This window comes from Notamacropus eugenii, chromosome 3 (assembly GCF_028372415.1).
Source record: "Notamacropus eugenii isolate mMacEug1 chromosome 3, mMacEug1.pri_v2, whole genome shotgun sequence".
Classification (NCBI taxonomy): domain Eukaryota; kingdom Metazoa; phylum Chordata; class Mammalia; order Diprotodontia; family Macropodidae; genus Notamacropus; species Notamacropus eugenii.
Window position 1 is genome coordinate 316,294,444 of NC_092874.1, and position 24,900 is coordinate 316,319,343.

A 24,900-nucleotide genomic window follows, 5' to 3' on the forward strand; every position below is an offset into this window, starting at 1 on the left:
AGCAATTAAAACCACATAGACATAAAGGATAGCAGACAATTAATATGGGTAAGAGACTCTCCCAGGTCTCTGCCTCTGGGAATTCTGCTTCTAAATGGCCTGGTCCATGCCAGGAAGATGGCCTTGGATTGTCCTCTGAAGTGAAGATGATAGGCTCCCTAATAGAGTGCTGAGAACTTTTCCCAGGGGCATTCTCCAGAAGAATCCTCACTATAGGGGGTGGAGGTCTAGTATACAAACATCCTAACATGGAGAAAAAGATTGTATTAATATATCCACGTATAAACATGTCTAAACATGTATATAGTCCCTAATGAGAAAACCCAATTAATTTGTATTCCCCCGAGGAACGACAGCATTTGCAGTTACAAAATTCTAAGAAGCAAATATGTTCTTATGCACATTATAGGAGAAAAGGTCATAGAAACCACAAAATGGATTGTCTTAGTTTAATGAGCCCTAGAAGATTCCAGGATAAACATCCACCCCCAGCCTTCTCAGCCAGTCTCCAATGGCCATGGACTTAAGGGCCCTCACTATCCTGGTGGCCCTTCTCAAGCCACTAGTCAGCTTACTAACGTCTTCTTTATATCATGGTGGCCAATATTGAATACAGTACTCCAGGTGAGGTCTCCAAGAGGTTGTACTTAACCTTATTGAACTAATCTTGTTAGATAGAGCCAGCACTCATACCTGAACAAATGTTTCTAAATCCTAACTCTGTCACCTCTTTTATTAGCCACCCCTTCCAGCTTTGGGTCACTTGTAAATGTGACACCCATGCCATCTGTGCCTTTAACCAAATCATCAATAAAAATAGCTGGAGACTTCCTACCAAGTTGACACTGAATTTTTAACAATTCTCTTTGAATCCAGTCAGCCGAACAGTTCTAAATCTCTCATTGCATTATTGCTTGGTTCACATCCCAACATCATCTTCACAAGAATACTGTGAGACATTTAATCGAAAGCTTTGCTAAAACTCTAGATTAACTTTATTGACAGCAATCCCTTCATCCACTAGTTAAATAACTCAGACACACAAGGAAATGAGATTGATCTGGAATAACTTAGTCTTGATGAAATCAGTTTGCTCTTGGTAATCACTACTTCCCTTTCTATACATTTGCCCACCAATCTCTTTAATGGTCTATTCTGGAATTTTCCTTGGAATCAAAGTTAAGGTCATTGGACTCTAGATTTAAGGTTCTGTTCTCTTCCCTTTTTTTTTTTTTTTAAAGAAAATCAGGAAACATTTTGGTTTTCACTGATGGTAGATAAGCAATCATATCTGCCAGTTCTTTCAGGATCCAAGGATATAATTCATCCAATCAAGACCAAGTGCTTTCTTACCATGTCCATACTTATCTTAGGTATCCTTTTGTTCAGTCATTTCAATCACGTTTGACTCTTCATGACCCCATTTGGGGTTTTCTTGGCAAAGATATTGAAGTGGTTTGCCTTTTCCTTCTCCAGCTCATTTTTTTAATTTATTTATTTAAGTTTTCAACATTCATTTCCACAAAATTTTGAGTTCCAAATTTTCTCCCCATTTCTCCCCTCCCCCACCCCAAAACACCGAGCATTCTAATTACCCCTATCACCAATCTGCCCTCCCTTCTAACATCCCTCCCTTCCCTTATCCCCACCTTCTCTTTTGTCCTGTAGGGCAAGATAAATTTCTATACCCCATTACCTGTATTTCTTATTTCCTAGTCCTACAAGAACAATACTCAAGAGTTGTTCCTAAAACTTTGAGTTCCAACTGCTCTTCCTCCCTCCCTCCCCAACCATCCCCATTGGGAAGGCAAGCAATTCAATATAGGCCATATCTGTGTAGTTTTACAAATGACTTCCATAATAGTCGTGTTGTGTAAGACTAACTATATTTCCCTCCATCCTATCCTGCCTCCCATTGCTTCTGTTCTCTCTTTGGATCCTGTCCCTCCCCAAGAGTGTTGACTTCAAATTGCTCCCTCCTCCCACTGCCCTCCCTTCCATCATCCCCCCATCCTGCTTATCCCCTTCTCCCCCACTTTCCTGTATTGTAAGATAGGTTTTCATACCAAAATGAGTGTGCATTTTATTCCTTCCTTTAGTTGAATGTGATGAGAGTAAACTTCATGTTTTTCTCTAGCCTTCCCCCCTTTTTCCCTCCACTGAAAAGTCTTTTACTTGCCTCTTTTATGAGAGATAATTTGCCCCCTTCCATTTCTCCCTTTCTCCTCCCAATATATTCCTCTCACCCCTTAATTTCATTTTTTAAGATATGATCCCATCCTACTCAACTCACCCTGTGCTCTCTGTCTCTCTGTCTCTGTCTCTCTCTCTCTACGTGTGTGTGTGTGTGTGTGTGTGTGTGTGTGTGTGTGTGTGTGTGTGTAATCCCACCAACTACCTAGATACTGAAAAAAGTTTCAAGAGTTACAAATATTGCCTTTCCATGTAGGAATGTAAACAGTTCAACTTTTATAAGTCCCTTATGACTTCTCTTTGCTGTTTACCTTTTCATGCTTCTCTTGATTCTTGTGTTTGAAAGTCAAATTTTCTTTTCAGCTCTGGTCTTTTCATCAAGAATGCTTGAAAGTCCTCTATTTCATTGAAAGACCTTTTTTCCCCTGAAGTATTATACTAAATTTTGCTGGGTAAGTGATTCTTAGCTTTAGTCCTAGTTCCTTTGACTTCTGGAATATCATATTCCATGACCTTCGATCCCTTAATGTAGAAGCTGCCAAATCCTGTGTTATCCTGATTGTATTTCCACAGTACTCAAATTGTTTCTTTCTGGCTGCTTGCAATATTTTCTCCTTGATCTGGGAACTCTGGAATTTGGCTACAATGTTCCCAGGAGTTTCTCTTTTTGGATCTCTTTCAGGAGGTGATTGGTGGATTCTTTCAATATTCATTTTGCCTCCTGGTTCTAGAATATCAGGGCAATTTCCTTGATAATTTCATGAAAGATGATGTCTAGGCTCTTTTTTGATCATGTCTTTCAGGTAGTCCCATAATTTTTAAATTGTCTCTCCTAGATCTACTTTCCAGATCAGTTGTTTTTCCAATGAGATATTTCACATTATCTTCCATTTTTTCATTCTTTTGGTTTTGTTTTGTGATTTCTTGGTTTCTCATAAAGTCATTACCTTCTTCAGTGAGCTTTTGAACCTCCTTTTCCATTTGTCTAATTCTGCTTTTTAAAGCATTCTTTTCCTCATTGGCTTTTTGAACCTCTTTTGCCAATTGAGTTAGCCTATTTTTAAAGGTGTTATTTTCTTCAGCATTTTTTGGGGTCTCCTTTAGCAAGGTGTTGGCCCACTTTTCATGATTTTCTTGCATCTCTCTCATTTCTCTTCCCAGTTTTTCCTCCACCTCTCTTACTTGATTTTCAAAATCTTTTTTGATCTCTTCCATGGCCTGAGACAATTGAATATTTATTTTGGATGTTCAGTATATAGAAGCCTAGACTTTTATGTCTTTCCCTGATGGTAAGTATTGTTCTTCCTCATCCAAGAAGTTAGAAGAAGATATCTGTTCACCCAGAAAGTAGCCTTCTATAGTCTTATTTTTCCCCCCTTTTTGGGCATTTTCCCCAACCAGTTACTTGACTTTTGGGTCCTTTGTCCAGAGTAGGGTATACTCTGGGGGTCTGTAAGATCTCAGTTCCTCCAAGGTGGCACAATCAAGTGTGTACACTGGTCTGGGAGCAAGCAGAAATTTTTGTGCCCAGAAGCTGAGTAATAGAGTTTCGTCTTCACAACCACCTTGCCTCCAGTTCTGCCAAGCCAGCACTGGGGGCTGAGATTCAAATAAGCTGCAGGGGCAGGGCCACCATACAGTGTGAGGTAAAGATCAGCTGCTCAAATCCCTCAGGAGTATTAGGTGGAGGCAGGGCCTCTACACAGGGCTGAGGTAAGAGCCAGATGCTTAGTGCCTCCAGGGGTTTTACAATCAAACAATGGATGTGGGCTGCTATAGAGGCTGCTGTGGAAGCTGCTACAGCCCACCCAATGGGACCTCTGTGGCCATCCCCTGAGGCCGGAGCTATGGGAAGGCCCTTCTTCCTTCTCAGCCAGCTGAAAAAATCCTGTCACTGACCTTTAACTACTGTGACTGGGGATTCTGCCCCTGAGGCCTGCTCTCATCCTCTTCCCAGAGCCCTGCTGTGTGGCCAGGGCTAGGCTCCACTCCATGTCCCGTGTGACAGACATTTCCCATCGGCCTTTCAGGTCACCCTGGGGTGGAAATCTCCTCCATTCTGTTGTTCTGTGGCTTCTGCTGCTCTAGAATTTGTTGAGAGTCTTTCTTTACACGTATTTTATGGGCTGTGGGGGGAGAGCTAGCATATGTGTCTCTTTCTACTCCGCCATCTTGGCTCCACCCCTCTAACTCATTTTATAGGTGAGGAAACTGAGGCAAACAGGGTGAAGTGACTTGTGCCGGATTTGAACTTGGGAAGATGAGTCTTCCTGACTTCAGGTCTGGCACTCAAATCACTGTGCCACCTAGCTGCCCCCAGTCTTGGGTATTTTCTCCCCATTAATTATTTTTATTCTGTCATTTTCAGAGCAAAAGTCATTCTCCTTAGCAAAGAAAACAAACAGAAGCAACAGTACCTCTGATAATGTTTTGAGCAATGACATTCTGGTCTGACTCTATATGTAGCTTGGTGTGTATCTGGCTGGGCCCCCTTTTCATATTGTTTTTAAGTCAATACATTAAAGATCTGAGACAGCTCATTGGTAGCATTATATCTCCAGAGTCTGGCACAGAGTAACCCTTGAAATGCTTAGAATGGCAGAGAATCCTTAAAATATTTCTGTGGTTACATACCAGATCCTAGGATTTGAACACAAGTCTTCCTGATTTCAAGTCTAGCACTCCATTCATTATGCCACACTGCCTCCTTATGTTATTCTTGACCAATCTAAACCTTTGTGACTGACCTCTCTTGTTAGAATTGACCATGATTTCTTAAGTCACTGATTACCCAAACTGTTGGGTGCCAGGCTTGAGTGTTTCAGCCCATGCATAAGTAGTGCACACCTGTGAATGCATGTTTGTTTTGTAACCAGTAATCTCTACAGGATTAAGAATGGTTTCTTGTGCCATACACAACAACTTGTCTCATCGCTTTAAAGCCATGCCTTTTAGTGTTAAAGTTATTATAAAGCAGATATTTGTGCTGCACAAACCACACACACACACACATTTCTATATATAAAAGTCCCACAAAACCTGAAGGAATCACTTCTTTTCTAACCTTTCTAACTTCTTCTCATAGCTTTCCTTAGAAATTTCAGAAATTCATTTAGTGGGAGGTATTGAAACCTTAGAACAATATCAAAAAGGTGCTTTCTTGAACTTAGAACTCCTATTTTATTAACCTTTCTATAAAAAATAGTTTGGAAATACTTACAGCAAGAGAGTTTTGTGGTAGCAAAAACCGACAAGCAATCAAGAGGGGAAGGAGTGAACAAATCTTGGTATATGAACGTAGTGAACTTATTGTGCCAAAAGAAATAAAGAATGGTACAAATTCAGACAAATACGGAAAGGAACAGAACTAAGAGAATGGTTTATGCAGCGGCTGGCTAATATGAGGGGGAAACAAACAGAAAGGCCCTCCAAATTCTGCCCAAAGTCGTGATCAGCCACGACTTCAGAATACTGATGATGTGACAACCTCCTCCTTCCTGGCAAAGAGAGAAGCACTGGAAACACAAAGTGCATCATCAAGTTAACAAGCATGTGCATGGGAGCTGTGTGTCAGGCACTGTGCTAAAAAAAGGCAAAAGACTCTCAGCTCTCAAGGGGCTCACAGTCTAACGGGAGAGACGATATTAAAGAAAGACTATATACAAACAATAGGTATATGTGTGCAAATATATATTATATATGCATGTGTACACATATTTATATTTCAAAAGTACAAAATAGACACAAAGTACAAAAGAAATATATATTTTAATATGTCCTTTTTCTGTCAATAAATGGCTTTTTAGGGATTATATTTTGTAAAGGAATTTACTTGGGTACTTATGAGAAAATTCCCCTTGCGTCCAAATAAAATTTATCAACAAATTTAGGGTAACAGATGAACCCCCAAATAAAATTGTTGAATCTGTGATTTTATTGCTATCAAGAACTCCTGAATGAGGAAAGCTCCTTCAGCAGTATAGGTTGTCACCTCCTCTACAATTTAGAGTTTAAGAGAGTTACCTATGTTTCTGAGACTTGTCCAGAGTCAAAGAGCCACTCTGCATCAGAGACTGGACTCGAACCCAGGTACTCTAAAATCAAGACCAGCTTTCTAATCACTACCACACAGCTCCTTCTCGGAACAATAAATTTTTTTCAGAAGTAAAATGGTCCAGAGCCAGGGATAAAGAGACGAATGTGAATATGATTGTTTTCAGTATGTCCTCTTTGATCATGGAGAGAAAGAATGAGAAAAAATAAAAACTAAATCAGGCAGCCCCTTCCTTCAGACTAGTGACTAGGGGCAGTATGTGTTGATTGGTCTCCCATGAGCATCTCTACCAGCATTGTGGCATCAGACACATACACAGAAGGCACTCAGCAAATGCTTGCTGGCCCATTGATTTTGTGAAAGTACAAAAGAATATTTTTATTTGCTATTTCTTAGCATCCTAAAGTGGCAGCTTGCCAAAGACAGCATTCACCTCATCTTGTGTTGATAATGTCCGCAAACCTTTTTTTTTTTTAAAGTGTATTTTTACCTTAACTGGAATGTAGATGAGTTTTTTTTTCCCCATTCTTTATGCAGGCCAGAAGCATTCTATACATGTTAAGTTTTAATAATTATAAAATCAGCTGCAGAGTCATGGTGCCATATTAAAGCAAAGACACAGAGAAGATTTAATAGCTAACAGAAGTTAGACGTTTGCAGATACGAAGTTTCTAGAAAGATCAAGTTCTTATCTACTTGGAGAGTGGCACAGAAAATTTAGAGCCAACTCTTTTACAGTGAAGAATGGAAACCAGGCTTTTGTAGAGAACTCACCAGCCCACAGAAAGCAGTTACTGGGGATGTGTGTGAGTATGTTTGTGTATATGTGTGATAATGATTCATAGAATTATCAGCTATTATCACCAAAAGATCCCTTAGAGATGTAACACGCTCATTTTGCAAATGAAGAAGCCAAATCCCCAAAGAAAGGGAAATGATCTTCCAACCATCAGCCAGGTCAATGCTTCCATAATAGCTGATACACCAACAAGGAAATTCTGTTCCACTCAACAGACTTTTTTAATTTCTTATTTTCTTTCATCCAAATAAAATGAACATTTCCATATGTAAGGTAGAACAAAAAAGGAGGATTGTTTATGAAACTATAACTCTCTATTGCATATAACTTGCTTTTTCTTTTGAGTAGATAACATCAAAGTGTAGCTTTTGTTTTTGAATTAACAAGCATTTATTTTCTCTCCCTCCTGCCCCATCAACTTAAAAGAAAAAATCCTTATAATATATATTCATGGTAAAATAAAACAAAACAATTACCAAATTATCCATGTCCAAAAACATATCTTCCACATCCTATATGTCAGGAGGTAGGACATAGATCAGCATCAGTCTCCTGTTCATGAGTAATCAATACATTAGTCAGAGATTTTAATTCTTTCAAAAATTTTTTGTCCCTCCGGTGTTGCTAGTGTACTCATTGCTCTCCTGGTTCTACGCACTTCGTTCTGCATCCATTGAAATATAACTTTCTAAACTGTCAGGTTTATCTGTGCTTTCTTCTGGCTTAAAAACAACATCTGTATTTCGTTCTGCTCTCTCCCCTGCAATTTTTTTTTAATTTCTTCATTGACCCTCTTTCCTTTCTTTTTTTCTTTTGGCAACCCCATTAGTTGACCTTTCTTACTCCAACATCCTCACCCCTCTCTGAAGAAAAGAAAAAGAAAAACAAAATCTGTCAGTTGTTTTACATGCAAAGCACGTGAAACCTAGTGTCACTGGGGACAGAGCAAAAGACGCTCATCATTTCACAAAAAGAATAACAAAAAGCCAAATGTAACTGACTTTATGAAAACCCACTGCAAGTAAAAAGGCCATGGAATCATATTTAAGTAGTATTCCTAAGTTTATTTATTTAACAATCATAAGTAATCAGCAAGCATTTATGAAGCACCTACTGTGTACCACCGTCCTAGGTACTGGGGCTAGGAAAGGATCAAGCATTTATTATGCATTTACTGTGTGCCAGCTAAATGCTTGCTAGATATCTCGTTTGATCCTCAACAACTACCCTGGGAGGGAGGTCCCACAATCTAGTAGAGAAAGTGAGACATGAAACATAAATAGTACAGTTAGTTAAGCTAAGATAACCTTGCTGAGAGAGACCCAAAGGGCCCCAGGGCAGTTTTCGCACTTCTCTAAGCTCCTATGCCTCCATCCAGGAAGTCTGGAAGAATCAGAAAATCTGTGCATGGTGCTTCCCCATGTTACAGGACCTGGAAGCCACTTCCTCCATTGCTGGCACGCAGTTCATAATATAACAGTAATAAAGCGGCACTTTTTGTAGTCACAAAAATTTAGAAGCAAGGTAGATGCCTGTCAATGGGAGGACAGCTAAGCAAGTGGACATGAATGTCATGGAACATTATTATAGCAGAAGTCAATGAATGTCACAACAGAGAAACATGGCAAGTTTTATACAAAGTGATGCAAAGTAAAGTGGCAGAACCAGAAAGAAACAGGATGACTACACCTGTGTCAATGGGGAAAACAACTAGATAATTAAAACTGAATGCTGCAAAACCGTAATGACGAAGGCTAACCCCAAAGAAGGGAGAAGAGGAGGCACCCGCCCTACTTCTTTTTAGACAAGCGGTAGCATGGAACCTGGCAGATAATATCCAAGGGGGTTTTTGTTGTTGACATCATTAGTTTTGTTTCTTTCTGTTTTTTTATTATTTATTATAAAGGATGGCTCCCTGGGTAGCAGAGAAGAATACACTGGGAAATGTAGATATGGTAAAAATAAAAGAAAGAAATGAAATTTTAATTACAAAGAAAAAGAATACCCCTCTCCCAGCAGTAGGAATAACACATGGAGCCTAAGGAAGATTATTAATATTTTTATTATTGTTGTGTAGTTGTTTCAGTTGTGTCCAACTACTTGTGACCCCAATCTGGGGTTTTCTTGGTAGAGATACAGGAGTGGTTTGCCATTTCCTTTTCCAGCTCATTTTACAGATGAGGAAAAGGAACATGCCCGGAGTCCCATATCTAGGAAGCATCTAACGCCAGATTTAAACTCAGGTATTCCTGACTCCAGGCCCAGCACTCTATCCACTGTGCTAGCTAGCTCCCCAAAGTTATTAATAGGTTTGATTTACTTATCATATGGGGTCATAGATCTCAGAAGTCATATCCTATCTTCCAACCTGCTCATTTTACAAATGGGGGACCTGAGGATCAAACAGGTTCAAATAACTTGTGTCGTCCATGTGTATACACATCCTCTGAAATGTTATCATGTATATTTATTATTACTTGCAAACCTACTCCCTCCCTGCCCAGATTCCTGTGGTGAAATATCCAAGAGGAACATTTTTCCCAGAAAAACCCTGTGTCATATCCCTGGAAGCACCTCTAGTTTTAAAGACAATCTAACAGAAATCACCATCCTCTCCCATCAGCCACCCCCAGGCAGAGAAGCAAGCAGAATGAGGTTTTCTCTGGGACTGTGGATAATTTTAGTGTAGCTCAGTCTCCCCAGCCTCCCTACCTCCTTACAGATACCTGTGTGTTCCCTCTCAGCTTGTAAGCTTTAAATATAGACATATGCACAGTTTGAGAACAGTGCAAACCGGTTTAATATCATTATTGTATTCTGACAACCATTCTACCATGTGTAATGCATTATGCTGGGGACTGAGAGAGCTGGCACAAATGAGACACAGTCCTTTCCCGCAAGGCAAATTGTATTGGCACAAACCCTAGATCTGAGTTAAAAGACCTAGATTCGATTATTGCTTCTACCACTCAGTATCCATATGACCTTGGGAAAGTAACTTTACTTCTCAGCCTTACTAAAATGAAGGGGGCAGACTCAGTGATCTCTCTGTTCCCTCCTTGAATTAAGGTCATTGATTGATTAATTGACTGATTGATCTAGAGCTTTACATCTCAAAAGCTATTCCATAGATTCAATAGATGAGGAAACTGAGAGCCAAGGAAGTTGTTGTGTGCAGCATGGGTGGCACTCTGGGGGAGTGAGGGGTGGGGTAAGAGTAGTAGGATAAGGATAAGGTGAAATCTATTATTACCCTAGTATAAATCTCCTACTCCAATGATGATCAATAAGCATTTGTTAAATGCCTGCTGTGTTCTAGGATCTGTGCTAGGCCACAGGAATGTTAAGATAAAAATGAAACAATTCCTTCCCCTTGGGAAGGCATTATAGCTGCAAAAAGCACAAAAGACCATGCAGAAAGTCAACCATGAACTGAGTTTTGAAGAAAATTTGGGATTCTAAGAGTTGGAGGGGAAAAAGGAGTGCTTTCTCGGTATGAGAAATAGACCAGACAAAGGCATGGCAATGAGAGGACAAGAGGACCGGATTGGCTAGACTCTGTGTAGGATGTGGGGAGGATAATTGTGTATGAGAAGGCAGGAAAGGTCAACTGGAGCTGAGTTGTGAAGAGCTTTAGAAGGCCATCTTGGTAGTTTATTCTTTACCCTAGAGACAGTAAGTAAGACAGCCATGAGAGGAGGAGAGCGACAGTCAGACACACGTTGGGATTCACTTTGGTAGCTGTGTGGAGGCTGGGTTGGAGGGGAGACACTGGAGACAAGGAGAGTAATTAGGAGACCAGCGTAAGCAAGAGATGGTGAAAGCTTGAGGAGTGGGGTGAGTAATGAGGTGGTATTATGAAAGCACTTAGCACACACAGTGCTTGGCACATAGTAGGCACTATATCAACGTTAGCTGTTATCAGTGTCGTTCATTGTTAGTGTGAGAGAGTTCATGGAGGTAAAACTGACAAGATTTAGTAACTGATTAGATATGAGAGAAAATCTTGAGGTGGACTCCAGGAATACAAATGTGGGTGATTATATAGTTGTGACCTTGAGAAAAACATGGAAATTCAGAAGGAGCGATGGTTCTATCTTTGGGGGAGGGGGTTAGAAAATGAAGAATAGGGAAGACGAAGGCTGACTGGAAGGTCAGCGATGGGGAAGGGAGGAAGAAACCAAGATCGGTATAGAGGAGTTAGCCCTGGTGGGGGAAAGGACCACCTCTTCATCATAGACTGGAGCAAAGGAGCGGACAGGTGGGTGCCAAGGTGGGTAGGGCATTGGGCTTGGAGTGAAGGAGACATATTTCTGAGTTCAAATCTGGTCTCAGAAACTTACTAGCTGTGTGACCCTGGGCAAGTCACTTAGCCCTGTTTGCCTCATTTCTTTCTCTGTAAAATGAGCTGGAGAAGGAAAATACGTTATCTTGCACAAGGAAATCAAGGCAAAACAGAGTCAGATACAACTGAAAAATGACAAACAGAGGAGTGAATTGGCGGAGGGGGGGGGGGCAGAGGGTTTTGAAATATAGAGAAAATATAAATTGGCCGTGGTGAGGGGAAGAGCCACTTCATCATAGACTGGAGTAAAGGAGGAGAGAAGGCTGGAGGAGGGCTAACATCAGAGAGGAGAGAGCTCACACTGAATGTTGGTCCCAAAGGAGGAAGGACAGAGGACCCAGGCAAAGAGAAAACCTCTAAGAGGTGGAAATGATGGGAGGAACAACCCATCACACAAGGTGCTTACTGGTCATAGAGACTGGGAGCCCCCCCATCACGAATACAAAGGGCCTGGATAATTTGTCAGGAGGTCATAACCTTTTTTATGTCATGGGCCCCTTATCAGAATAATGTTTTTTAAAAGAATAAAATAAATAGAACTACAAAAGAAACAACTCATATTGAAATAATTATTTTTTAAAAAAATTTTAAGTTCCCAGGCACTAGGTTAAGATCCCTGGAATTAAGTCCTCTGGCATTCATGCATGAGAGGCCTTCTCATGGAGGCTATTTCAAATGGGAGTTTATGAATAAAATGACAGTTTTATCCCATTACTAATGGAAAGAACATTAGAGCTTTTCCTTATTGCGTCAGTGTTTGATACAAACTCAGTTTTGTCAGACCTGCCTGCTCTTACTCCCCCATCTAACTCTGAGTGAATAACCCAAGTTTAAGCCATAATCTGGCCATGTTTAGCTACTTACATATTTGCTTTGACGTAGTCCCATAAACTTATATTTAACCGGGTTGTAAAATATATGTAGCCGAGATCCTTAAAGCAATCCAAACCATTCCATGTGTTTGGAGATTTGGCGTTTTTCTTTTTAAAATTCCATTATCTTTTGGATAATCAATCTAAAGAAAAACTAGTGCCCAGCCTCCTGTACTGAACATTATGTAAATAAGCTGGAAATCTTTGTAATTCAACCAATAACAGTTATTTCCTCAAAGGAAAGAATTACCTTTCTTCTTTCTTTTCATCTAACAGTTCTATGAACTGTTAGGTCACCAGCAGTCTGTCCCTTTTGCAAGCCATCCATAAAAGGCCGCTGGATTCAAACTATGGTTCTACCACTGTGACTTCGAGTGAATTGCTTAATGCCTCAGTTACCTCATCTGCAAAATGTTGTTGCTCATTGTCCTTCATTCTCAAGAGGACCAATGACATCAAAAAGGTGATGTCTTACATTCCCATAAGTTGGATTTGAGCAAGGCAGAGAGGCAGTCATTAGCCTCACTTTCTCTTCCAGAGTCACCAAAGTCCAGGGGCAGGACAAAAGTCAGGATAACGTGGGGATGGCCTGGGATGTAGTGGATGACTTTGGCATCTTTGATGTAGCTCTAAACACCCCATGGAACCTGCTTCATCACTGTCGTGGCTGTTGGAACAAATTATTCTCATCCGTCCATTTTGCCAGGGGAAGTCTTGACATGCTTGGGGTAGACGTCCCCTTAACTCACAGACAGGTTTTGGGCCCATTGGTTCCCCTCCGCCTGGTTTAGCCCATCTGCCAAGACAGTTTTACCAGGTTATGGCCACCCTCACCCCAGAAGTGCTAGTCCTCCTGAACACCCCATACACCCCTTAAAAAGGCACTAGTTCACAGGTTTCCCACCTGTTGGGTAGTATTGCAAGAAATCTTAATGTTAGTCTTGCTTTAAGGGGAGAATAGGTTTTGGGGGGTTTGTGGGTGAGGGTGTGTGTTTGGTGGCAGGGAACAGAAGGAAGGATGGTACTTGGAGATGACAGAAAGAGTGCATGGTTCCATTAAAGTAGTGAAGATCAGATACAGAAAAATCGATTACTTTGGGTCCGTTTCTGAAAAGAACACTTCTGAAGTGAGGAAGTGGAGGATCATTTTTCTAACTTGGCTCTACAATAGTTAGTCTCTCATTCTGCTTTGACTGTAGAGGGGAGGGGTCATTGCAGGATTGGGTCTTGCAGGGACCAGGCTGGCCAAAGGTACCGGCAGTTGTCAACAGGAACTGATGTCATGCTCTCTTGGAGCAATAACACTTGACATCTCTATCGTGCCCAAGGTCCTCAAATTGCTTTACATGCATACTCTCATTTGAACCTTGCAACAGCCCTGTAGGATTGGTTCTACAAGTATTGTTATCCCTGTTTTAGAGGTAAGAAAACCAAGACTCAGAGACTCTCATAGCTGGTACGCATCAGAGGAAGAACCTGATGCCATGACCTATGTATTTCAATTCCAGTACACTAACTATAATACCACGTAGGCAAGTCTAAACAAAACAGAAATAAGAGAATATGCTGCTTTCAAAATATGCATTTTTATTCTACAGTAAATTTTAATTGCTTTTAAGTTGTTCCTTTTACTAGTGCCTTCTTTATTTGCCCCTTCCTCATCCCACCCTCCCCACCTCATTTTAAGGGCATCTGGGTGTCGCAGTGGATAGAGCCCTGGGCCTGGCATCCGGAAGGCTCATCTTCCTGAGTCCTGGCCTCAGGACACTTATAAGCTGTGTGACTCTGGGCAAGTTCCTTAACTCTATCTGCCTCTGTTTTCTCATCTGTAAAGTGAGCCAAAGAAGGAAATGGCAAATCACTCCAGTGTCTTTTTCAAGAAAACCTCAAATATGGCCATAGAGAATCAGGCTGTAGAGAGACAGCCGAGGATACCTGTGCTTGAAAATAGCAAAGACAGGCCACTGAGTTGAGCCCAGAGTTCCCTCTGCCTCCTTCACGTGTCTGACTTCTCCCCAGCCCCTTGGGCCCATGGAAGTGTCCAGTATCCTGCCACCCTCATGATTTCTCCTCATGCAGCAAGTCATCTTGCATGGCCCTGCGCAGGTATTTTCAAGTCTGGTTCACTCTGCTGTTTTCTGTTGTTGTTCAGAGAACTTTTTCCTTGATAGAGAAGGAAAAAATAAAACCTAAGCAAAGTGCTTCTGCCTTCTGTCTTTGGATAACAATGCTTGTCACACCTCCTTTGCTGGATGAATAATGAAAATGTCTCCTTGGACAACAGACCACCAGGTCTGCCTTTAGAATATCTCCACCACCCCCCCATCACTGTCCTCAGGGCAAACAGCTTTCACTCAGCTCTATGAGCACTATCCCCCTCTCATCAGTTAGGTGACTCAGTGGGTAGAGCGCTGAAACAAGAGTCAAGAAGGCATGAGTTCTAATCCCACCTCTGACACTGAATGGCCGTGTGATCCTAGGGAAGGCCCTTCACCTCCTTCAGTCTCCGTTTCCTCCTCTGTGAAATGGGGGTAATAATAGCACCTGCCTTATATAGGGTTATGAGGAGGATCAACTGAGATGCGTGTAAAGTGCTTTGTAAACATCCCATATAGTTCTATACAAATACTAGCTATCATTATAACTATTATCACCAAAAGGTGAACAAAGAATTATTACTGCGTGCGTATTCTTTTAACAGGATCGTAATCATTGACATCAGAAGATAATTTCTTTGCTTTCTCTTGCATAAATATTATATGCAAGTATTTTAAGTCGTTTCATCATGAAAAGAGGTGATTTAACATAACTATTAGGCTGTATTCTTCATGAAATATGCATTAAGCAATTACGTCTAAAAGTGAGAGGCAAAGGCCAGGCACAGTGCTTCAGGCAATGTGCCCCAGCAGCTGCAAGGTTGTGTGATGTATTATTAAATATCTTGATTATTATGGGAAGACGGTCCTTGTTATGAGGCCCCATCCAACAAGGAGCTTTTGATAATCTCCCGGATCAGAAATTACTTTTTGTTAGGATAATTAAATATCTGAGCCTAGGTATGGATTGCATCATGTATCATTTGAGAGCACGGCTGCATTAATTAGGCAGGTCACCCACTAGGGAAGGCCCTATAATTGTGACTTTGCTTCTTTAGTATGTTCTATCAGAGGAGAAGAAAATGGCATGGGATCTTGTCTCTTGTCTGGAAAAGTAGCTGTCAGCCCCGGCTTTTCAGGCATCACCTTGGATTGCCAGGCATCTTTGAAACAGATAATACTATTTGCAGCATGAGCAGCAAGGAGCAGGGACAGGACATGGGACCCTCTCTTCCCTCCCCCTCTTCCTCCCAGCTACTGACCTAAGACCCTGGAACTTGGGTATATATTAATTCTTGAGTTGCACTTATACTTGGAGTCTCAACCAGAAGAAATAATGTTCTCCCAGCCCAGTCTCCTAGGATGTGGCTCTGGCAGGGTCCCTGCTCTTATCCTATGATTGATGGACAGCCAGGAACAGAACATATTCTATCCCTTTCCTTCTGTATCCAAGAAATTTTCCTTTCTGACCTCACTTTGTTCACTTCAAACCTTCAAGTGAAGCCAAACCTTTCTGTACATTTGGCAGCCAAAAAGGGACAAGATTTAGGGTTGGGGGACTTGTCTACATAGCACCTCTGTGACTTGTTACTTAATTCTCCAGGCCTCAGTTTTCTCATCTGTAAATGGGGGGCAGTAGAAAGGAGGTGTTTGAACTAACTGATCTCCATAAAGCCCTGTCTAATAAACAATTCTAGATCTCTTGGGGAAAAGACTGGATATGGTGTGTGAAAGGGTATAAAATGAGTGGCTATTTTCCCTTGGGCAGGAACCTTAGGGAAACAGATTGGTAAACTGGAAAGGACACCAGATTTGGAGTCGGAGTCCTGTTCCAATGATTTGCCCTGGCACAGAGGGAAGTCTGGGTTCTAGAAGTCTATGCTGATGAAGCATAAACCCCACAGGTTCTAGCATGCTGGAAAGGCTTAAACCCTGGTGACAGATTATATCTCCTTCCCTAGGACTCAGTAAGACCCTTCAAACTGTCACCAAATACTTTAGTACTAGAGATATGAGTACAAAAGTGAATGTAGGAAAGAACAGCAAAAAAATATATAGATAGATGGGGGGGGGGGGGTGTAAAATATGAGTCAGCATTAAGAAACAGAGACCAAAGACTTTCAGGCTACACAAAAACCTGCTGCAAAAAGAGAATTGAGCATCTTCATTGCAAATCCTAAATGATATCACAGTTAAATTGATTATATCTCAACAGATAAGTGACTGGACATAGATGTTAGAGTCATTTTCAAGTAGATCTGGGTTTAAATCCTTTCTATGATACTTGTTACATGACCTTAGGTGAGTCATTTACATTCTCTGTACCTAGTGGCTAAGTCATGTATGGGTTACAGTCTTCATTAGACAGGAAGTTCCTGGAAGAATCTGGAGGAATGAGGAATTAATTCACAAACCATTCCACATATAGAGAGGAGGATTCAGGAAAGAAAAAGAATGAATGAGAATACTGTAGTGCGAAGACTCTTGGAGTCCAAAATCCCTGCTTCTGACATACATTAGTTATGTGACGGGGGCAAATCACAACTTCTCAATGCCCCAGGCGATTTCTGATCAGAATTTGTTTTTGATCTCTACTGATAAAGAGAATTTCCTACACAGATGTAGTTCAAGGAAGAAAGAGAGAGAGACAGAGACAGAGAGAAAGAAAGGAAAGAGAGGAAGGAAGGAAGGAAGGAAGGAAGGAAGGAAGGAAGGAAGGAAGGAAGGAAGGAAGGAAGGAAGGAAGGAAGGAAGGAAGAAAGAAAGAAAGGAAAGAAAGAAAAAGAAAAAAAGAAAGAAAAAGGAGAAGAAAAAGAAAAAGAATATACTCTGTGTAAATTGTCACTGCTAGGGTAAAGCTATGGGATTCTTATATGTCTAATAAAGGACAATGTCCAATAAAGGACACTGTCCATTTAGGGCATTTACTCCCCTGATGCTCAGTCGCAAATTAGGAAATCAAGGCACAAGAACTTAATGGCCTTCAATTATATATATATATATATATATATATGTATATATATATATAATATACACACACATATACATATACATTATATATACCATAATATCATCTCTTGATTCCACATCAAATATAGAACAATTAATTTCCCCAAAATGATACATACCCTTCACCCACATGCTCAGAAGCGCTTTCCACTAGTCCCTGAATGAGGAGGGATCTCTTTTCTCACATAGAGCCTACTAGTGGTTCAAAACTTGACCATTTAGAACTGCTCTCAGAAATCAGGTAGTATTCTACAGGCACTAAATTCAGCTACATAGGCAGGGATCACTTTAGCTTTGCTTCCCAGCCAATGTGGAATTCCCCTCCTAGAATCCACACTAAGCTGCCCTTCCTGTCACTCCCTCTAAACATCACGTTCAGATCCTTTATTTCCACTCTTAGCTCCAAATGATCTTCAAGCCTCTCCCTCTCTTATCTTGTCTTTTTCATCCTCTCTCTTTTTCTTCCCCTCTCTTCCTCCTCTTTCTCTCTGCTTTCTCTATCCCCCTTTCTTTATGTTTTCCCCTCTCCCCTTCTCTCTCCCTAGCTTTCCCCTTCTCTTTATCCTCCCTCTTTATCTCTTTCCTCCCTCCATCTCTCCCTACCTCCTCTCTCATCCCCTCTTCTTTCCTCCCTCTCCCTCCCCCTTTCTCTTCCCCCCTTTCCATCTCTCTCCCTCTCCCTCTTTCTCTACTTTACTTCATTCAGCTCAATAACTGCTATGTCACAAACATCTTAGGGCTAGCTCTCCCACCACCATACCGATAATAATCACCAGGGTCATGTGCACCACGTAGTCCTTTTATAACCCAGGAAGTAAAGGATGATTTTGTATAGCTGGGAGAATTTTGCTTCTACCCTCTCAAGGTGTCTGACTGTGCCCTGCTGGGAATCTCAACCTGAACACAAAAGACCTTTCTACAATGAAGGATCAAAACTCTAGGTAACTTCATGTACATGGAGCACCCAGTGATCTGAGCTGGGAGCCTTCCTTCCTTCCCACTGGGGAAGTTGGGGGGTGGGGATCAGGAGAGCTGGATTTTAGTATGGGATATGCCATTAATAATTACCTTTTTTTTAACTTTCTTTTCAGTTAATAAGCATTTATTTTCTCACCCTCCAACTTTCCCTATACCTATACTGAAGAAAAGAAAAACAAAACCCTGGTCATAAATATATATAGTTAATCAAAATAGACGCCCACATTAGCCGTGTTTAAAAACGTTTCACTCTGCACCTTGAGTTCATCCGAAAGAGGGTATCTTGCTTCCTCATCAGCCCTCTGCTGTCGCTGCATTCATGAGAAGTCTGAAGGCTTTCAGATTTGCTGGTCTTAACAGCGTTTATATGATTATATAATTGTTCTCCTACTCTGCTCACCACTCTCTGCATCAGATCATACAGACATTCCCTAAAATGATCCCTTTCCTTATTTCTTAAGGCACAAAAATGTTCCCTTACCACTATTTTACACCCATTCTTCCACTGATGGGTGCCCTCCTTGCCGCTACAACAAAAACTACTATATTTTTAGTACATATAAGCAGTAACCTCTTTGTACCTCAGTCTGCCCCTCTGTAAAATGTGGAAGCTAAACTGGATGACTTGGAAGGTTCCTTCCCACTCAACATTTTCTGAAGGCATTATTCCCAAGACACCTGTCCTGTGGTGCGCCTGTGATCCAGCTTCCAGGACAGCACTGTTAGAGATCAGAAAGCCCCAGCATTCACCGAGTCTGTGCAGGAACATGCCCTGGTCTGTGTGTCCAAGTAAAGCAGGGACAGAGAGGTACCATTATTGGCAACCCTAAACAAAAACTCAGGTCTCCTGACTCCCAGTGAGTCATATGGGTGACACAGTGGATAGAGTTTGGGGCCTGGAGTCAGGAAGATCTAAGTTCAAATCCAGCCTCAGACTCTTATTTGCTACGTGACCCTGGGCAAGTCACTTATCTCCATCATCCGCAGGTTTTTCAGCTGTAAAATGGGGATAATAACAGCACCTACGTCACAGGGTTGTTGTGAGGCTCAGATGAGACAGTGCTCAGCACAGTGCCCTGGCACATAATAGGTGTTTAATAAATGTTTGCTTCCTACCTTCCTTCCTAGTCCAGTGGACTTTACATTGTTGTTCAGTCACGTCTGATCCTTTATGACCCCATTTGGGGTTTTCTTGGCAAAGATCCATGAATGGTTTGCCATTTACTTCTCCAGTTCATTTAGGAAACTGAGGCAAATAAGGTTAAGTGACTTGCCCAAGGTCACACAGCTAGAAATTTTCTGAGACCATATTTTAACTCATGTCTTCCTGACTCCAGACTCAGGGCTCTATCTGCTGCCTCTATTACATTATGATACCATTACACTACGTACTTCCTTCCTACTCCTAAAACCCTCCCACTTAAAGCGGATGACGCTGTGTTCCATGTGTAAGGGACTGACCCCAAAGAATCAGAGGATAATAGATCCGGAGCTGGAAAGGGCCCGAGAGGTCATCTCGTCCAGCCTCTTCTTTTACAGATGAGGAAAAGTTGAAATGATTTACCCAAGGTCATGCAGGCAGTAAGGGCAGAGCACACATTTAGCCTCAGTTTCCCTGACTCTTTAAATCCAAGGGATTCTCCCTGGCCCCAGGATGCATAACTGTGGTATAATGAAAAGAGGTTCAGAAGACCCACTCCATGGCCATGCTCCACTGCTAACTAGCATCATGGCCTTAGACAAGTCATCCAACTTGTTCACCGATAATAAAAATGAGACTTGAATGACGGTGTAAAGGGTATTTTGTGAGGAAGGATCATTATCATTGATAAAGCTGTTATTAAATTTATATTATCCTAAAAGCAGCCTGGTACTAGCTGCAGCCTGGTACTTCAACAGCAGGTATATCAATGCCAGAACCCCAGACGTTCAAACTGGATCCCTTCCCTCTGGGTTCTAGTGAATTCAAAATGAGTAGCCCTTAGAACAAGTCCTGCTTCTCTAGGGTCAGCTGGGGCAACACAAGACCTTCAAGTATAAAATAAGCCCCAACTATTCAGTGAAGACTAGACTCCAGGAATATATGGCAATGACACCTAAAAGCCTGGTAGGGATTTGGTTGTTCCCTGATTATAAACATGCCTGTGTGTCATGCAGATACACATAGCTGCATGAGATTCAAGTGTTGGGGGCTAGGCTTCTGTTTTATTATGCAGTAGGCAGGTTAGACTGTAGTACACTTTAGTAGAAAAAATGGCCTTGTATATGGCGATCAGCAGGTTCCATATCTATTTTCCAAGGCATTTTCCCATCTCTGGGGTTGCTTTTGCTGTGACTGTTTTACACAGTCCACCTAGAGTAATATGTTCCTGTGGTCCTGGGGACTGGCCCACATGGGTCCATTTTTCAAAGTTCTCTACATCCTTGTCTTTCTCCTCCTTTGTCTTCTTCTCTTCTTCCTCCTCCTTTTTTTCCTTCTTCTTCTTGATGGTGATAATGGCGTTTTTTGTTGAATTCCTTTGCACCTTTCTTCCTTTAACAGCCACAAGCAATCTCTGCATAATCTTCACTTTTATTTGAAGCCTAGGTCTTTAAAAAGACTGTCTAAATTTGTTGGAATTTGGGTTCCTCAGCACAGTATACACTTATTTCATGTCTCACATTAATATGGGGGTAGAACCTTAAAACCATTTACTAGCAGGAGGAATGATGAATGGTTGAAATAGAACAATATAGCTGCTCCAACCATATTTAGAGATGTCACCCTTGGCTTAAAGGAGATCACTAAGAGAGCAATTATGTTTCAAAAGCGAGTCATTCCTGTAAAGAACTGAAATTTAAATCAAGATTTCTAGGTTGGGGATGTTCTAATTATAGTGCCTGCAATGATTTCTGCTCTTCAGTGAAGGGTCATTTCATCAGAGAATTGCCCCAACAAATCTGAAAAATATGAGCTTGCATTTACCTAAATTGTTCCAAAGAAAATCACACGTGGATATAAAATGGAAATTTTTAAATAACACGAAATAATACTAATATAGCCACTGTGATAACACTGAAATGAGAATTTTAATTGCTAAATATATGTATCCACATGTGTATGTATGAATGTACACACACACACACACATACATTGTAAGGTAGCCACAATTGTTTTTATTACACACTGGCATTACATGACCCAAAAAATTTTAGTGTCAAGAATTAAAGTGTTTAGGATATATTCCCTAAAGAGTCCCTGCTGTCTGAAGCAGTATAATCTGCTTCAGCTGATGTTGCAATGCATGCTGTGAATGGCATGAAAATTTGGGTAAAGCAAAGAGGTTCCCTCTTCTTAACACCATATAAATTATGCAATTGGGTTGATCTTGGTTATTGAAAGAAGGCAACCTTGTTATAGCTACAACCATGTCACACTGGCTGTTCTTTTTTGATAGTATTCATTATGATGGATGTGTCTTCAAAATACTTGATCAGTGTTGGTTATAGTTTACTGCTGAAACAGGGATGAAGTGAACAGTGAGAGCTATTCCCAGGCTATGAATTCACAATAGTAACCACAGATTAAAGCAATATAAAAATCTGCTCAAGCTGCAGGGATGTCATGGACAAAGTGGCATATTTATCTAATAAAAAAAAAAAAAGATGCTTTAAAATGTCCATTATATCCCAGCCGATTTTTATGACAATTAATAATGTTCTCTTTCTAGGTAATGTTTTTCTTCTAAGGAGCTCAAAGGACTTGATCCAGAGATTCTTGTCCTGGGGACCTTGAATTCATTTTTAGATAGATAGACAGACAGACAGACAGATAGATAGATATAGATAACTGGTGTTTTTTTTTTTCAAAATAATTGATTTCCTTTACAATCTTATGTAATTTTTTGCATTTAAATATATTATTCTGAGAAGGGGTCCCCAGGTTTCACAAGATTGCCCAAAGGAGCCATGATTCAAAACAGAATTAAGAACTCCTTGAACTAGGACCCCTTCCAGCTAGAAACTTCTAAGGACATCATGGAAATGAGTTAATTTCCTTCTCTGTCACACTCATGCAGACTGCCCACCTGCCCCCACCCTTTTCTACAAGCCTGTTACCCCACTCCTATTCAATAGTCATTCAGGAGCATCCCCTCCCAACACAGATACAGAAAAAAGTGAAAAGGGTTCTGATTGGCTGGAGATGACTGCAGCAGCATTTCCAACTTCCTGCTATTCCAGATTCTCATATTTCCACCACAGTAGCAAAAATTGATGGGAGATAGAGGAAGTCGCCAGTATGGGGGGCGGGAGGGGTCAGCCTTGTTGCCAGGGGTTATCACTGTGACCTTGAAGTAGAATGCATTGTTTCAGTTTACCTAAGTGTTGTGCTTTGATCCTAGTCAAAGACAAGATTTCAAACATAAAAGTTTTAGAGTTCAAAAGATAAAGTGAATCCATAGCGATAGTTATCTTTGGCATCTGGCAGGCTCTCCTGAGCCCCAGGGTTCAAATAAGCAGAAAAGCTGGGATTTGGTTTGACCCCAAGTCTTTTTTTTATTTTTATTTATTTAATTTTTAATTTATGGAATAAAACAAGCATCTCCATAACATAGTACAATAAAAAGATGATTGCACATGAAACTACAAATCTATTATGTACAACTTGATATTCCTTTTAAATATAATAAAGTTATCATGTAAATTTCTTTTTTTTCCTTCCCTCCCCACCCTAGAGCTAGCTGGCTGGCTACCATCGGACACATGGGGGGGGGGGTGTTTGTAAAATCATTCTATACCTACTTTGTTTTATCAGTTATTTCTCTCGATGCAGATAGTGTCTTCCTTCATAGATCCTTTGTATTTAATTTGAATATTTATAATAATCAAAATTACTTATTCACTCCAAGTTGTTCTTAAAACAATCTTGCTGTTACTGTATGCAGCATTCTCTTCATTATTTCATGTGAGTCAATTCATATTTTTCTGACATCGTCGAGCATCATTTCTCATAGCACAGTAGCATTCCATCCTAATTATATACCACAATTTATTCAGCCATCCCCCAGTAGATAGGCATCCCTGCAATTTCCAGTTCTCTTATTCCAGAGAAGCTAGCTTTCAGAAGCCCTTAGCATGGTCTCCAACTACTTGTGGTGATCATCTAAGAGAGAGCCGTTAGCTCCTAACACCTCTGCCCCACATCTGCTCCTCGTCCCGTCTTGACAGGTGACACCCTGTCCCTGGCATATTTCTCCGCTTGCCAACTTTACCAACATAACCTTTCCTTGCTTTCTTCACAGGAGCAACCAGGGCTTCATGCACATGAAACTGACAAAAGCCAAAGAGAAATATATCCTGGGGCAGAACAGCCCTCCTTTTGACAGCGTCCCAGAAGTCATCCACTACTACACAACCAAAAAACTGCCCATCAAAGGAGCAGAACACTTGTCCCTGCTCTACCCCGTGGCTGTCCGAACCCTATGAGAGAAGGAACCTGCTCGCCTCTTCCCATGTGTGGGAGGGAGGCCACAGAGAAGTGAGGAAACAGGGACTCCACCCTGTGCGTTGACCAGAGCTCCAGACTGAGGGAAGAAACAGAAAGTTACTGCTTTTCGCCATGGACTGACTGGCCATGTTCACATCTTCAGAGTGGTACTTTGGCACTGCTGCATGTCTTTAGAACTGTTTCTATTTAAGGGGGTGGAGAAACCATATTTAAAAGTGATAGCAGATAATCCAGCCCCCACCTCATCCCCACATCTCCTTTTATTTCCTGTGAATTAAAATACTTTCAAATCCAAAGATATGCCTTCCAGGGTAAACAGAGCAAAGCAGCTTATAGCAAACAGTGAGCTCCAAGGATTTTTGTTTCTTTGTTCTCCTGCTGTCATGAACTCACACCTGCATATGCTAAAAAATAATAATAATTAATAATAGTAATGATAATTCTCCACTGGTGCTATACTGTCCCCTATTGATAATGAGAACAGACAGATGCTGGGCCTTTAGGGACCTAGAGAATGACAGCACATTCAGCTCATTCCCCACAAGACTCTTCAGAACTCTGCCTCGTGTGTGTGTGTGTGTGTGTGTGCGCACACGTGTGCACGTATGCACATGTGTGCTTGTGTGTATGTGTGGGTTCAGGGGTGTGTTGTGTGCTTTCATACATGGTTGGTTGGGCTAATCCCACAAAGAAGTTTCTTTTCTTCCCTTGATGTGACTAGGAGACCTTTCTCAATGGAATCATTTTGCAGTAGCAGAGAGAGTTCAATTATTTATGACTAGGGTATGTAAATAAAATAGTGGTTTAATATATATACATATATATTTTTAATCTTTTTTTTCTTTGGTACAACAATAAATCTCTATTCACTCACAAGTTTCACTGAGAAGTCAAGTCAAACACTATGGCTTCTCCCTTATGGTAGTTAGTGCATTGTGGCCAATATTTCATTCATGGGACTAAGTTATTCCAGTGAGAGTGGAAGAGGGGTGTAGACTTGGGTTTCAGGCCTTCAAAAGGCTATCTATCACTGTTCATCTCTTCTCATTTTCACAAATAGTGCATG

At 41.0% G+C, this 24,900-nt stretch overlaps 1 protein-coding gene across 1 annotated transcript in view; it reads left to right on the forward strand.

Annotated features, from left to right (window-relative positions):
- SHB (SH2 domain containing adaptor protein B) overlaps positions 1-24,648 on the forward strand; it is a 336,992-nt gene extending 312,344 nt beyond the window's left edge. The window contains exon 6 of the mRNA XM_072596735.1: positions 23,629-24,648. Coding sequence (XP_072452836.1) covers positions 23,629-23,812 — 184 coding nt within the window. The 3' untranslated portion in view covers positions 23,813-24,648. The remainder of the gene's footprint in view (positions 1-23,628) is intronic.
- The last annotated feature ends 252 nt before the right edge of the window (positions 24,649-24,900 follow it).